The sequence below is a fragment of the Equus asinus genome, chromosome 4 (genome assembly GCF_041296235.1).
Source record: "Equus asinus isolate D_3611 breed Donkey chromosome 4, EquAss-T2T_v2, whole genome shotgun sequence".
Lineage (NCBI taxonomy): Eukaryota > Metazoa > Chordata > Mammalia > Perissodactyla > Equidae > Equus > Equus asinus.
The window spans coordinates 105,459,343-105,474,477 of NC_091793.1; the positions used below are offsets into that span (position 1 = coordinate 105,459,343).

Consider the following 15,135-nt stretch of genomic DNA (forward strand, 5'->3'; position numbering starts at 1 on the left):
TCTACACTTAAGTGAGAATATTTTTTGTATTTCCTTGAATGTGAAAGTAAGTATTAAATAGGAAGTGTTAGAAATAGATAGTGGAACAAAAGAGTCCATGCAAGTCACTCATTTACTCAACAAACATCTGTTAAACACAACCATCAGTGATGGGTACTAGAGATACAAATATGGCAAGAGCATGATCTTTGCCTCAAAAGATTAAGTCTGGTGAGATATATTTTCTAGAAACACAGAAAACTTTTATTTTGTGCTTTTGAAAAAGTAATAATATGACCTTTAAATACATAAATATTTGACTCCAATAAAAATACATCTATTAATTCTATGTCAATACTAAGGCACTGCACTAAATGAAAGGAGTGGTGGTTGACGTCACAGGGATTTTCTGGAAACTTTTGAACATTTTGAACCAAGATTCTCTGGAGTACCTTGTCTGGTGACTTCTAATCACTGTCAATGGCTAAGCTTCATTCTCTTATGAAGAAGTTCATTCATTTTTTTAAACAATACTTTTTGAGTACGTGCAGGATACCCAGAACTGATGTAGGCTCTGATGCAGTCATTCACCAATGCCAGCCTGACCTTATGGAGCATCCTGAATATAGATCCTCCTTTTTTCCTTAGGCCCACCCCAAGGTCTTCCCCCAATCTGTATTTGCAGTGTGATCCTTTTTCCTAAAAGGAATATTTTCCAATTCTTATTGTGGACTATTTTTAGTTAGGTCAGATATGACTAAGCTTCAATTTTTCTGATTACCTATGTTATGTTAAATAAATGATAAGATCAGTATTTTCGGGTCCCTAATATGTAACAACTTCTTGTGAATCAGATGGATTGGAAAAAAAGGATAATTTAGTCATTTCTTAGTCAATTACATGTATCTAACACAGCTACACTTATCAAAGAAAGAATCTAAGTGAAAGACAAAGGATAAGAAATTAGAAAAAGTCTGAAAAATTAGAATATTTGTAATAAATCTTCTCACTTTGATATTTCATCTTAAAACAAAATATATTCGATGTTTAATGGCAAAAATATTATATTTGAATCTTTCTAATACTGTGATGTACTTGATGAGTAGAAAAAGAAATCAACAACCTTCAGTCATCTTATAATATAGAATCCTTGATTTAAGTAATTTGGTCAAATTAAAAAATAATACTGAAACTAGTTCTTAGAAGGCAGACATTTAGGATGTTTGTTAAATTACACAAGACAAAAGCATTATCAATCTCATATATATCATATACAAATATTTTACTTCATCAGCACAACTATGCCAATTAAATATTTTATAAAAACAAATTATTTTCATACAGTAAAGGAACCATTTTCCCAGGGAAATCCATATAATCCTTAGCCTAAATATGAGTAGAATGTCTCCAGTACTGACTACAACATCCATTTTACAATAGTTCAACATACTTCAGTGTTCATTTTATCATGTGCTTACCTCATCCCCTTTATAAAGTAGCTCTTATCAGCTCCGCCATTTCCTAATGTTATGCACTACTGGTAATAACATTGTAACAGGTTCGAGAATGCTGTGGCCCAAACTACTCTGGTTCCACGTGGCACTCATACCTAGCCCTGTGTCATTTCTGCAGCATTTCAAGACCAGGTTAAAGCCTGGGATCCCTTCATTTACACTGATCCCATAAATGACCGGACCTGGCTAAAGTTTGTTGGATATCAAGGTTTAAAACAACTTCTTTCTAGTATATTTTTCTTTTAGTTGTATTCGATTTCACCTAAAAGAAAACAAAACAACAAAGATTCATTTCTGCCTGTGTTAACAGGATGAGGTAGGAGTGCCAGAGTAACAAGTAGTTTCCAAATGCACAATGAAATACAGGAGTGCATTGGCCAAAGAGAATGCAAACTATTGGCTCTTGCTATAAAGCTAACAATGTGCTGCTCTTTTCAGAATTAGAAAACTAGAATATATTTAATAACAAACAGTGGTAAATGTTTTCATGTCAATGAAAAGTGGATAAATTTAGATTGTTGCTATTTATTTGCGTTTGATCAAATCTTTTCTACATTTGACATGAAAATACATTTGTGCAGCTTTTGTTGGTTGGGTCACAATTTTAGAATAAAACAAAAGATACCATTTGCAAACTACTTTGCAAAAGCAAGATCACAGACGATCATGACTCTGGCAGCTTACATAAGCTCTCTGCAGGATTTTATTTCAGAATTTCTATACATGGGCTTACTCAAAAACTAAGTTGTTAGCACCATATTTTTATTAAAGAAAAAAAAATACTGTGGTGCTGTATCTAATCTTGTGACCCCCCACGTCTACTAAAGCGGACTGGCATTATGTTTAAGATATTCTTAAATTACAGATCAAGGAAATGCATACAGAAGACTTGAGGGCACGCCTTTTGAATTTTTATGTTATAGATTAAAGAAAATATTTTAAAAGCTTTTCTGTGGAATTGATTTTCAGAAGCTAAATGCAACTAGTTCATCTGAAGGCAGCACAGTGGATATAGGAGCTCCTGCTGAGGGAGAACAACCTGAGGCTGAACCTGAAGAATCGCTCGAACCTGAAGCCTGTTTCACAGAAGGTAATCGACACAATGCCTATGAGCTCGTTAGACTTCTCTCGTCCATCCGCCTATTCTCTCTCTCCCCTCTCTCTTCATCTATAGCTAACAACGGCTCATTTTTTTGTTTGTTCTTTACTTTTTCTATATCAAAGCAAAGATGATTTTTAAAAAGGTAAGATTTAATTTGTCTAATCAGATATTCTTATTTTTGTGGATCCTGTTCCTCTGAGAAATGCTAACTATCTGAGTTTTTGGTGGGCTTCTAGAATATCTAATAAAAGAGAAAAGCAAATGGTACTTATCTCTCCTTAGCTTTAAAAATAAAAGAAAAAAATTTTTAAGTCAAAGAATTAATTTATTGTTCACTGTTTTGTCAAATAATAAAGAGTACTAACTGATAAATGTACATTTAAAACTGTCCATGAGTAAGAGTTACTTGTATTTGTCAAGGTCAAATATTTTTTATTTATTCTGAATGATAATAGATAAGGAAACCCCAAAATATACTTTGAGTTGTATAATACAGGGCACCACGCATTAGTGTAATATCAAGAGGATTTTCTGAAGAAAGCTAAAATTATGTTGTTTGAAGTATAGATCAATTATCTCTTGAACAATAATGTTGTGTATCAAACCGCCCCAAATTTCTTAGCATATAACAAAAAACATGTATTTTTGTTCATAAGACCATGGCGGGCTAGCTGGTTTTGCTGATCTTGGCTGGGCTCTCTAAGTCTGAATGAGGTCTCGCATGAGACAATTGGGCTGACTCAGCTCCACTCCACTCTTGTCTCGTCCTCTACGCACTGGCCTGGGCTTGTTGTCATGGTGAAGGCAGAGGAGCAGAGAGGAAGCCTAAATGCGAAGCGCTTGTCAAGCCTCGTCAGGTTTGCTCCTGTCCTGTTCACCTGGTCAACCCAGATTCAGCATGGGGGTGCACTACTAACGCTACAACGAGACATAAAAATTAGTGCAATACCACAGGGTATGCAATTCTTTACATTTCTTATATAAACCACTGCTGTAGATACAGAAACATTTCTCTAAAACCCTAGGAATCACTTCATTTTTAGCTCAGTTTTTAGTTAACAGCTATTTAATAATTCTTACTCTTAGCCCCAAATTCAATACCATATAGTAATTGCTTAAATAAAAGTTTATTTTAATAAAAATGACTGTCTCAGATTGTTACTAGTAATGCTGTTTTATTACAACTAGTTCTAAAAATGTTTCATTTTGGTGATGTATCTTTACATTAAGGAAATTAAAGCTGTTTTAATTTAAGCTTTAAGCTAATTTTTGTTGTTAGCGCTGTTGAGTTGGTTCTGCCTCCGGTGACCCTGCGTACAGCAGTGGAACCCTGCCCTGTCTTTTTTTTTGGTGCCATCCTCTCTCCTTCCAGTGTTATATCAGACAATGCTCCACTGCTATCCACAGGGGTTTCGTGCCCTGTTTTTTGGGGAGTGGATGTCCAAGTCCTTCTTCCTAGTCTGTCTTAGTCTGGAAACTCCGCTGAAAACTGTCCACCATGGGCGACAATGCTGGTATTTGAAATACTGGTGGCATAGCTTTCAGCATCACAGCAACACACAGTCGCCACAGTAAGACAGACAGGCAGACAGGTGATGTGGTTCCCTGTCTGAGAAACAAACCCAGGCTGCAGTGCAAATCTTAACCACTAGACCATGAGAACTGGCTTAAGCTAATTTTAAAAACATGTAATTATATAGATGTTAGAAATCACCGTTGATGTCAATAGGTTCTTTCAAGGTTATTACAGAAGATTATGTGCATACACCTATTGATTTTGGACTTAAATGCATTGGTGAAAAGAAATATTTAAATATGAATTGTCAATTTTTAAATAATTTCAAATTATGCTATTTGTTCAGCGTGAGTTTTGAAGGAAGCTACTTTTTTACTATTTCCTTCAAAAAATCTGCATACCTATCAGTGCAGTTATTTGATTATGAAAAAATTTATGATTTCACAAACCATTCAGGTGGTATATCACAAAAGTAATTTCTGTGGTATTAATTATTACTCTTTCCCAGACAATTAGCTTATTTTTAGGGTCACAATATGTGCATAATAATAATTATGATGCTATCAACATTTGTGCTCTGTAAAGTTAAAAAAATTAAGGGATGAAATATTACCAACATAACATTATAGAAAATAATAATAACACAGATACCCACCAACCAACTTTAACAACTTGAATATTTTTATCATTTTTTGCTTCAGACTTTTTATTTAAGAATAAAACAGATACACATGAGGCCCCTTTTGTATCTCTTCTTTATCCCGTTCCCTTCCTTCCCTCTCAAAGGTAAACTAGTATCTCAAATTTGGCATTGAGCATTCCCCCTAGCATTGATCTTTTTCTATTAAACAGTGTTTTTTCATCTCATATCCTCTTTAGGGGGAAATAAAAACTAAATACAATCCCATTTAATCCATTACAATAAGTATCTTCAGGGCATGTAATTCTTCTTGATCCTTTGAGAAACAGAAATGTGAAAAAGGTCTTGCCCAGAAAGAAAAAACTAATATGCTATTTATTTCTTAAAGAAGGAAACTAATAACATTTAATAACACTTCATTAAATTTTCATGAAACAAAGGATATGATCTGGCTGGTTGACATTATAAAGTAGCATCTGATAAATATCTATGGAGTAAAATATTATGCTTCTTCAAGATGAAGTTTCCATTTTTCTATTCATTGCACAAGGGCCCTCTATCACGGTTAAAACTCTGTCTCGTGACTCCTTCTCTCCCACACCCCAGCGCCCCTATATTCTACGTGCCGCCAGGTCCTGTCAACTCAGCAGTATCTTTTGATTCCTGACCACCGTCACCACTGTTACCCTTGCTTTCACTTTGTTTAATGTCCCGTTGAGTGAATCTCATAGACTCTTAACTCCTTTTCCTCTTCTTTTTTCTATCCATCCAATGCTTTGTATAGGAATAGATAATTCTACGTCAGTGTTCTTATCAGGTACATCTTCTTTATAACTCCCAAATAAATCCTTTAATCTTGTGCCCATTAGCACATAAAATCCAGCTTCTCTAACTGACTCATTCAGGTTCTTTTTTCAGATTGATTTTAAGCATCTTTTCTAGTCTTGAGTCCTAATTCTCTCCATGACATGATTCTCTCCAGACTTTTCTGTCATCAAATTTTACTTATCATTGTTTCTCCTCCTTTACAGCTAACTCTGTGTACTAGACTTGATTCTTACCCATCCTTCAAACTCCAGCTTCCAATCCATTTCCTCTGTAAAGCTCAATATCAGAAATTAATCTCTGCCAATGAACTCTCACAATACCTTATTTTGTGATAATTGTTGCTTTTTATAACTATAGAATCTGTGGACAAATCTCCCCTACCTAAAATGCACACTGTTTTTAGAGCAAGGCCATATTTTACACCTTCTAGTTCTATAATTTGTCCACTACAATTCCTTGAATACAGCAGATATTCAATAAATATTTGTTGATGGGCCTTTGATCTAGTTAATCCACAAATTACACAAAGGTGTTTATTATATTGTTGCTGATAATAGCCAGAATTAAAGCAACATAAATATTCAATAATAGTGGAATAGTTATATAAATTCTAGTTGAGTCTGGTAATATTATGTAGAGAAGTATTGTGAAAGTTTTCAAAATCCTACTTACTTGTTATAAAAAGGGAAATGTTTATCGTATACCATTAAGTGAACTAATTAGAATTCAAATATATGTAATGTTCATGTATGCGTGGAATCACACTCACAGTATAAAGATAGGGTGGATATCAACTTTTGATGATTTTATTTTTCTATGATATGTTTTTATAATGTGATATAATCCATTATAACAGTCCCCAAAACATGAAAACAATATTTGTTGAATGAATGATTAAAAAGCCATATAGATGATTTCTAGTTCTATAAGTGGAAACCATCTTAAAAAATAGTTATACAATGGATCAAGTAATAATGTAGATGGACCTCCCACCAACACAAATGTACATAATCAAAGAGTAACTTTTTTTCCTCATTTACTTTGACCTATTTTAGACTGTGTACGGAAGTTCAAGTGTTGTCAGATAAGCATAGAGGAAGGCAAAGGGAAACTGTGGTGGAACGTGAGAAAAACTTGCTATAAGATAGTGGAGCATAACTGGTTCGAAACCTTCATCGTCTTCATGATTCTGCTCAGCAGTGGGGCGCTGGTAGGTGACGTGATCTGCTCCTTTACCTTACCTGAAACCCTTTACCTTTCCCCTTAGTGAACCTCCTATTACGTGATTTTACAATAAGGTATTTGTGAGGATGAGAGACGTGTGATATTTTTAGCTCAGTGAGAGAGGCTCAATAAATAGCAACTTTTATTGTTCTGGAATAGGCCTCAGATTGAATCAAACTCCGATCAGTATGGTGTTTTGTAATATTTAAAGAAGGATCTTTCTGACTTTTAGTCATCAGAGACAGTTCTTATTAAGAATGACTATGTAGACACGATAGGGGCTTATCATCTAATATATCAAACTGCTTAACTAAGCTCCATCCCTGCAGGGAACTCACCTGTCTCGTTCATGCTGCTTCACGAGGACCAACCGCATGAATGGCAAATAGTAGACTAACTTAATTACCGACTAATAGCAAAGTAAAAGCATTATAAACTTAATTTATGTCTGATTTTATTCAATGGAATGGTCAATTTGCTTAAAATATTGATGTAATGAAGAGTGTGATCCTTTTCTGATTTGGTTATCCAAATGTGGTTGCCTTTCTTTTATTTTTTCGATTAGTCACTAGAGTGTTTGGTGAGTTGATTTCAGAGGAGGATTATTGGAATTGTATCCGGAGGCCTCTCAGCCCGCCTCTGATTTGGCTAAGAATCCTGCATCCTGTCGTGTACTCAGAGCAAAGAGCGTCAGCCTTGCGTTTTAATGCTGAGTAGAGGGAGGAGTGTGAAGTCTCTTCAGAGACTAGTGTCCTTGCTGTAGTAGCTCTTGGTTCTCAACTACACCCGGTCAGAACTCCCCAAAGTCACCAGGATGCTGGCACAACGGCTGGCCTCTCAGGGGCTTCCGGCTTCAGCTATAAATTAAGCTGACAAGACTTTAGTCCGTTGTGTTGAGCTCTGGTCACAAACCTAGATCCCCCTTATCTCTGAAAGAGAGAAATGTCCTTTGTCCTTGATCCAGACCACCAGTTATCCTGATAGTTTTTCCTATAAGAGAATTGAGTTAGACAAATGGCCTTTTCGTTGCAGAAGGCCAAGGGGCTCCTGCAAATGAGTCCCCCCACCCTTTCCAAAAAGCTCTGCTAAATGATGGCAGAGGGGACTTCCCAACATACACCCACACACATGCCCAAATTGCGCAAGAGAGGTAAAGGGAGAAGTGAAAGATGAGAATCTGTTCCCCTTTCCCCAGACTGAGGGGCTCCTGGCCTTACATTTGCATTGCTGGGAAGGTACATTCCAGTTACTCTGCACTGAACAAAACGGATCCGTTTGCAGGTGATTTTCTGCCTCCTGCTCTGAAGAGAAGCAGCTGTCAGTGTCTGGAAAATCTTAAGCTCTTCTGGGACACCCTGACACCAAAACTTAAAAATTATTTGAATTCATTGGTTGACTGAAATGCCCAGTCAATAGTCATTTGTGTACAGATAACTATAGAGCAAAATGCCACTGTGGGAAACAGGAAGCTTTCCAGCCTTAGGCACCTGAGAAGAGGCTGGCAGCTTATTTTTTCTAAGACATCAATTGGAGACAGTTCATAACAATGAAATTCAATGGAATTTTTTCATTTACAGGCCTTTGAAGATATATATATTGAGCAGCGAAAAACCATTAAGACCATGTTAGAATATGCTGACAAAGTTTTCACTTACATATTCATTCTGGAAATGCTTCTCAAGTGGGTTGCATATGGTTTTCAAGTGTATTTTACCAATGCCTGGTGCTGGCTAGATTTCCTGATTGTCGATGTGAGTATTCTGCACTTTCTTGTTTCATTCCGTCGGCATGTGATGGTACAGGCTAGTCTTAGCAATGATGCCTAGTACATTGTGGGCTCTCAGTAAATACTGCATGAGCCCAAATACAAATGATGATCCCCATTTTCCCAATGGGAAGATGCCCCAAAACATTTTTTTTTTTTGCCAGGTAATTTTATTGAGATCAGAATGGTTTAGCAAAACATTTTTTTGCCTATTTAAATGCATATACTTTCATAGATGAAACAGTCAAATGCCACCTTATTATATGTATTGATTTAATTTCAAATTAATATTTAAAACACCAAGTTAAACAAAAGAATATACTAATGATGAAGCTTTGCTTTTTCACTCTCACGTTTCACGTAATAACTGTATTTAAATTCTTCGCAGGCACCTTTGATGTTAGTATCTCTGTCATCACCAGAGGCCCTTGGGAAGTGTTGTCTCACAGATGGATTACTAATTACAAAGAAATTTGAAAGTCCAAATAGAAGAGACACCTCTTGATTTGTATGATGGTAGAAACAGATTGGCTATGGAACACTTATCCAGTTATTTAAAGGTTTTATTAAACTGCATTGGTGTTGAAAATAAAGTAATAGGAGTACCAGGATATAAGAGGCTTTAAAAAGCTGAATATGAGGTTACTCCCTGATTTCTGAGGGAGAATTTTGAGGAAGATGTCACCTTTTATTCACGAATATAAGAACTTAACTGAACAAAAAATTTAAAAATCATTTTTCTTTAGTTTTGGAGATTTACATCTTTTTTTTTTCTTTATGAGGAAGATTGGCCCTGACCTAAACTCTGTTGCAAATCCTCCTCTTTTTGTTTGAGGAATTGGCCCTGAGCTAACATTTGTGCCATTCTTCCTCTATTTTATATGAGGGTTGCTGCCACAGCATGGCTTGATGAGTGGTGCATGCCTATGCTCAGAATCCAAATCTGCAAACCCAAGCCCCTGAAGTGGAGTGCACTGAACTTAACCACTATGCCACCAGGCTGGCCCCAAGATTTACTTGTTAAATCCCTTTTAAGTTAGTAGTTCATTCAGAATGGATAGAAAGGAACTTAAAAGCCTTTTGTTTAGAAAAGACTAGGTGAGCCAGTGGGGACAGAGGCTGGGGGTGTGGGAAGAGAGGACAGGATGGTGCTCACAGTCAATAGAGATGGGGAAGATGCTGGAATTGGCAGGAAAGTACAATACGTTAAATAGTGCATTTTAAAGATAATATTCTGTTGATTGTAATAGTTTCTTGGCAATTAAAGACTTTTTGATATGTAAAATTTACATTTTATGCTAGCAAAAGAAGAAGGTAGACCCCTTCATGGAGAAGATTATTTTTCACAGTTTGAGGTGAAAAAACATATCAACTTTTAATCCAGTGTGAGCTTTCTAATCACCAAACAGAAGAAAAAGTTTATAAGACAAAGAGAGTTGTTTGAATTTAAGAGAATATAAGAAATTTTAGTTTTTTTCTAATCTGCCCAAAGCAAATCTACTGTTAAATATAACATATAAAGCTACACCCAGAATTACATCAAAAGTTTTACAGCAAAAATATGATACAATAAGTAATACTTAAAAATAATGTCTTTGGATATTACAAACAATGGAAAAACATACCAAGAATAACCATTCTTTTATTTGTATGATGAGATTGTGTATGATACTTTTTCTCTTTATTTTCTGTATGTGGTTATGATACATTGGTAATTTTATAATAAAAATATCTGATATTTAATATAGCTATGTAATAATAAAGGTATTAAGTCAATACTACCTGAATACAAAGAAATTCTTATGAGAAATCTAGTTGTCTGGCAGCTGATGCACATATTACAGGCTTTCCCCACTATCTGAAAGTAGAGGGTTCCATGAAATCTTTTGTTAAGCTGAAATGGCATTAAAGGAAGAAGCAATTATCATTAATTTATACGGGAAAAGTTTGTGTGTGTGCGAGGAAGACTGGCCCTGAGCTACCATCTGTGCCAGTCTTCCTCTATTTTTTTTTGTATGTGGGACACTGTCACAGCATGGCTTGATGAGCAGTGTGTAGGTCTGTGCCTGGGATCCAAAGCCAAAAATCCTTGGCCACCAAAGCAGAGCATGCAAACTTAACCACTACACCACCAGGCCAGCCCCATAAATGGGAGAATTTTTGAGCATTCTCAGACCCCCAAAATAACCTACCAAATCATACCAAATAACACATAAAAGCTAAAATTACGCTAACATATAGTAAGAGCAGGAAAGATATGATAAATACACAGCCTGCATAATGGCTCTCTGCAAAACAAACACTGAACGCTATTTTTGCTTTTTTTTGTAGAAGTGAAAATCCTCTTCAGATTTCTTTCATTTAGTGAAAACAGATACTAATGTATGTCTTTCATAAATGCAAAGTGGCATAACGTGAGCTTTTGAAAGTCGGTGGCTATCTGTACCAGCGTATCCTGGTGTTTACCTTCTTAGATTTAAGAAAACTGCTATGATAATATAGTAAACTAATCAATGCTTTGCTTTCTATCAAATATATTTGTTTACCATCCATTTTGTTATGGGAGATACAAATGTGAACATTTTTCTGGGCCTGTGGGAGCTTACAGTTGAATAGTGAGGACAGATATATATGCACTGAGATGAGGACATCTGTATTGAGAGCCACTGACTTCACTGAGGGAGGAGGAAGGGCTTCGTGAAAGCAGTGCAGTGTGAGCTAGAGTTTGAGGAGTGAGAGTGTTAGCAGATAGAGAGGAGGGGAGGGACACCAAAGCATTAAGACACTGATGAAAGCAAAGCAGGGCCTGTTCTAGAAACAAGTAGTCCTACAGGGTAAGCACAGTGCCACAAGGTGAGGGAAAACGTTTTGTAATTGGATGATAAGGTAAGAAAGACAAGTTGGAGAAGAGTTGGAAGAAGCTGGGAGGCCATCCAAAGAGATTTAGACTCGAGTTAGTAAAGAAGAAGCCACTGAGGAATTATCTGTGGAGAGTGACGAGAAAAGTTCACTCTTTTAGGCAGAGAAATTTGGTGGAGGTGTGAATGAGGGAATAGAAAGGGGATTATTTAGAGGCCAAAAGACTAATTAGGAGGTTACTCCAGAAAGAGAAGGCCTAAATGCATCTCCTTTTCACATTTAGCTACACAAGTCATATAAAGTTGAATATTTTACCACTTCTTTTAATTAGCCAATCAATGTTGCCCTGTTCAGAATTTTTTCTCATGTCTAACTTTTTTCTTTCATCCTTTAATTTATGCCTTTCTCTTTTTGGTTCTGTCTGCAGAGAAGAAAAGTACTGCAGGTCCTCATATTTATATACAGAAAATCTTCACAATAAATGATAATTCAGTAACTTTATTATCCAATTGTCTGTGAAGATGGGACTTATAAAGCCTAAAAGTTTAGATTTTAGGAAAAATATATAAACCACTTAAGATAAATTTTTATAGTTCCAATTTCTCCAAATTTACAGGTTTCACTCTTTCAGATTATATGTGCAAAATTAGTTCAATTAAGTCAAGTTTTGTTGTGAAAATTTTCTATGCACTTCACTTATTTTTCTTAAAAAATATATTTTTCAAATATCCATTAACGCCATACTCTTAAAAGCTATATTACACATCTGTTTTCATTCATCTGCTTTTGAAATTCAGGTATACTTCAGGAGAAAATGTCTTTTCTTTGCTTACATAATTTTAATAAGTTTTCTATGTATTTTCAGAGGAGAGCAGACATTTCTGTGCCACCTATGACTGTTGTTTTTTCCTTTCTAGCTGAGATTTTTAGAACTTTTATCATCTACATTAGTCATCTATATAAATGACTAAAGAAAACATTGTTCCAGCAATTTCTAATTAGTTATACTAAAATCTCAACTTCTTTTTAGTTAATTATTTTAATTTGACCTAATTATTAATTTTATACCCTCACACTGAAATTTACAGAAAGACAAAGCCACCGTGGAGAGGCCTGGATCTTTCTGAATGTATTTTTGTTCTGGTTCACCTGTGGTTTGCGTAGCTGTATACTTGTACGAAGTTTTAATTTCCCTTTCAGGTCTGCTAAATAATATGAGAAGTGATCAAGTTTTACAGATCTGTAGATAAAGATTGCATATCTGTGTCATTCTTTTTCTGTCGAGAATCTTGAAAAGAGAACATGTATATTTTCTTCTTTTTCATAAATTTATAACAGTGGTTCTCAAAGTGACTCACAGACCGGTATCATTAGGGCACCTGGGAACTTGAAGAAATGCAAATTCTAAGTCCCTACACCAAACCTACTGAACTCTGCCAGCAATCTGTGCTTTCAACAAGCCCTCAGGGTGATTTTGATACTCACTAAAGTTTGAAAACTGCTGGTTTCTTGCCTCGAGCAAGGTTGAACTGTGTAAGCGTTTTTGTCTGTAAATAAGAAAATCGTGTTGCTTTTTCTGTATAGGTCTCATTGGTTAGCTTAACAGCGAATGCCTTGGGTTACTCAGAACTCGGTGCCATCAAATCCCTCAGAACACTAAGAGCTCTGAGGCCACTGAGAGCCTTATCCCGGTTTGAAGGAATGAGGGTAAGACCAAATGCTTTAGAGTTTGTTAGAATCATAATTGAGAACAGATTGACATTGTGTACCTTAGAAATGAAAATCCATGGAGAATCTGTGTCTTCAACGTTCATACTGACGTAACCAATCAATCAATAATATTTGTCAGACATCCATACACTTGAAACTGTTGGAGACCTCACAGAATATGAAGCCTGAGTGATTGCTTCTAATTAGAAGCAATTGGATTGCTTCTAACTAGATTTTTCACTCTGTGGGAAATCTCTGTCATGTTGTGTAGGCTTCTGACATGAGTTAAGATTAGCGATGTTCATTCCACTTATAAATGTGCAGGAAATCCCAGTCACTGTAATTTAAAACCACCAAATCGTTCCTCATCATTTCTTCGCTGCTCCATATGATGTGTTTTGAGCCTTTTAAAGTCTGAATCTGGCCTTGTAGCTTTCAAACACAGGCTGAGATAGCTAAAAAGTAGGTCAACTGGAAATCTAACGTTCATTTAGAAAGGTGGTACAAAGGAACAGGGAGGAATGTGTACTGCCATTTGTCACCCCCTGGGGCACAAAACCTGAGACCACATACCCTCAACACCGAGGAAATGATGATCCTGTCTCAATGGATGTAGCTATTCAAAAGGAACTTTTGGAAAATGATACTTCTTGTGACATTTGAAAATAGTTACTTAGGACTTTCTCTAAATGTTGCAAACACAACCAGAAATGAACGGTGTGTGTAGGTGCGTGTGCACATGGTTGCCAAAAAGGAATTGTTAGCTTTTAAATTCTTTTCACTTTCCCAATTTAAAATCACTGTTTTTGCAGTAGTAGGTTTAATTTAAAAACAGAGATTCAAACTTTCAGTAATAGAATAATTTTCATATTTTCTATATGGAATTTGCCTATGTAAGAACCTAAATTCCTAGTCCTTCAATAGATCTGACACTCTTGGAAAACACATGTATCGTTTCTTTGAAATTCGGCTTTTTTTTTTTTTCCAATCAGAACTCTATTAACCAGGGCCGGCTCACATTTGCATTGTGGAGCATTCCTTGTGGTGAACTCAAAAGTGCAGTGTCAAATCTAAAAGCACCTCTGAATTATCAAAGAGACTTGAAATTCTAGTAGTAACTTAACACTGTTATAAGTTCGTTAAAACTTACTTTCCTTTAAAAATACGTTAAAATGTTATCCTTCACTGAATAGGCTGCAGGTATCAATTTACAGCTGAATTGTGCCTTTTGCCAAGTACCCATTTGGTATTGTTGCTGTAAGATATCATTGCTCATATATTTATATGTACGTATGGATGCATGTGTATATGCTTTTTATCTCATAAGGGGTTTGAAGAAAGCTAATGTATTTCTCATATTTTCAATGTCTACTCATCGATAAAGTTTCTTTCTGATGTGGTTTAGGTGTGCTTGTACAGAGCAAGAAATTTAGCTAAATATCAACTTCAGGGATAATTAAGAAATGTCCTGAAAAAGTCCCCTAGAAGCCCTGGTTAATTGAGAAAGCTTCGAGTAACCAAGCCATCAAGCAAAACCCTGGGACTCAGATCGCCCTATTTTCTGAAAACAAAGCCACTCATAGCCAAGCCTATGTTTTGATTATTGTAATCTCTCAATTTATAATTTGAGAATTTTCTTCTGAAAGGGATTCCACAAAGGAGGACTTTTAGGGCCAGAAAAGTTAAATAACTTGCCCAAAGGCGCACAGCTCACTTGTGATAGGGACTGAATACAGATCTCCAGACTTGCAAACCCTTTTCTCTTCATCACATGTGCAGTCTCCAAGCTCCAGTCTCTTTGCTGCGGATCTTTTGTACGTACATTGACCCTATACTACATTGCTTGGACCGTCCTGGTTGACATTTGCTTTCTCAGAATAATTATTATCAGTATTCCCTTTCATCTTGGAAACAGATCCCCAAGTGTTCTCTTTTATTCTCAAATTTTAAATAGTAGATTGTGTCGTTTGCGTGATTTAAAAAAATTGTAATGTGCAC

General features: G+C 35.9%; 1 protein-coding gene across 2 annotated transcripts in view; it reads left to right on the forward strand.

Annotated features, from left to right (window-relative positions):
* LOC106843326 (sodium channel protein type 2 subunit alpha) overlaps positions 1–15,135 on the forward strand; it is a 138,987-nt gene that overhangs the window by 107,693 nt on the left and 16,159 nt on the right. For both annotated transcript variants that reach the window (XM_014860312.3, XM_044768782.2), the window contains exons 18-21: positions 2,463–2,583; positions 6,635–6,789; positions 8,381–8,554; positions 13,012–13,134. In XM_014860312.3, coding sequence (XP_014715798.1) covers positions 2,463–2,583; positions 6,635–6,789; positions 8,381–8,554; positions 13,012–13,134 — 573 coding nt within the window. The remainder of the gene's footprint in view (positions 1–2,462; positions 2,584–6,634; positions 6,790–8,380; positions 8,555–13,011; positions 13,135–15,135) is intronic.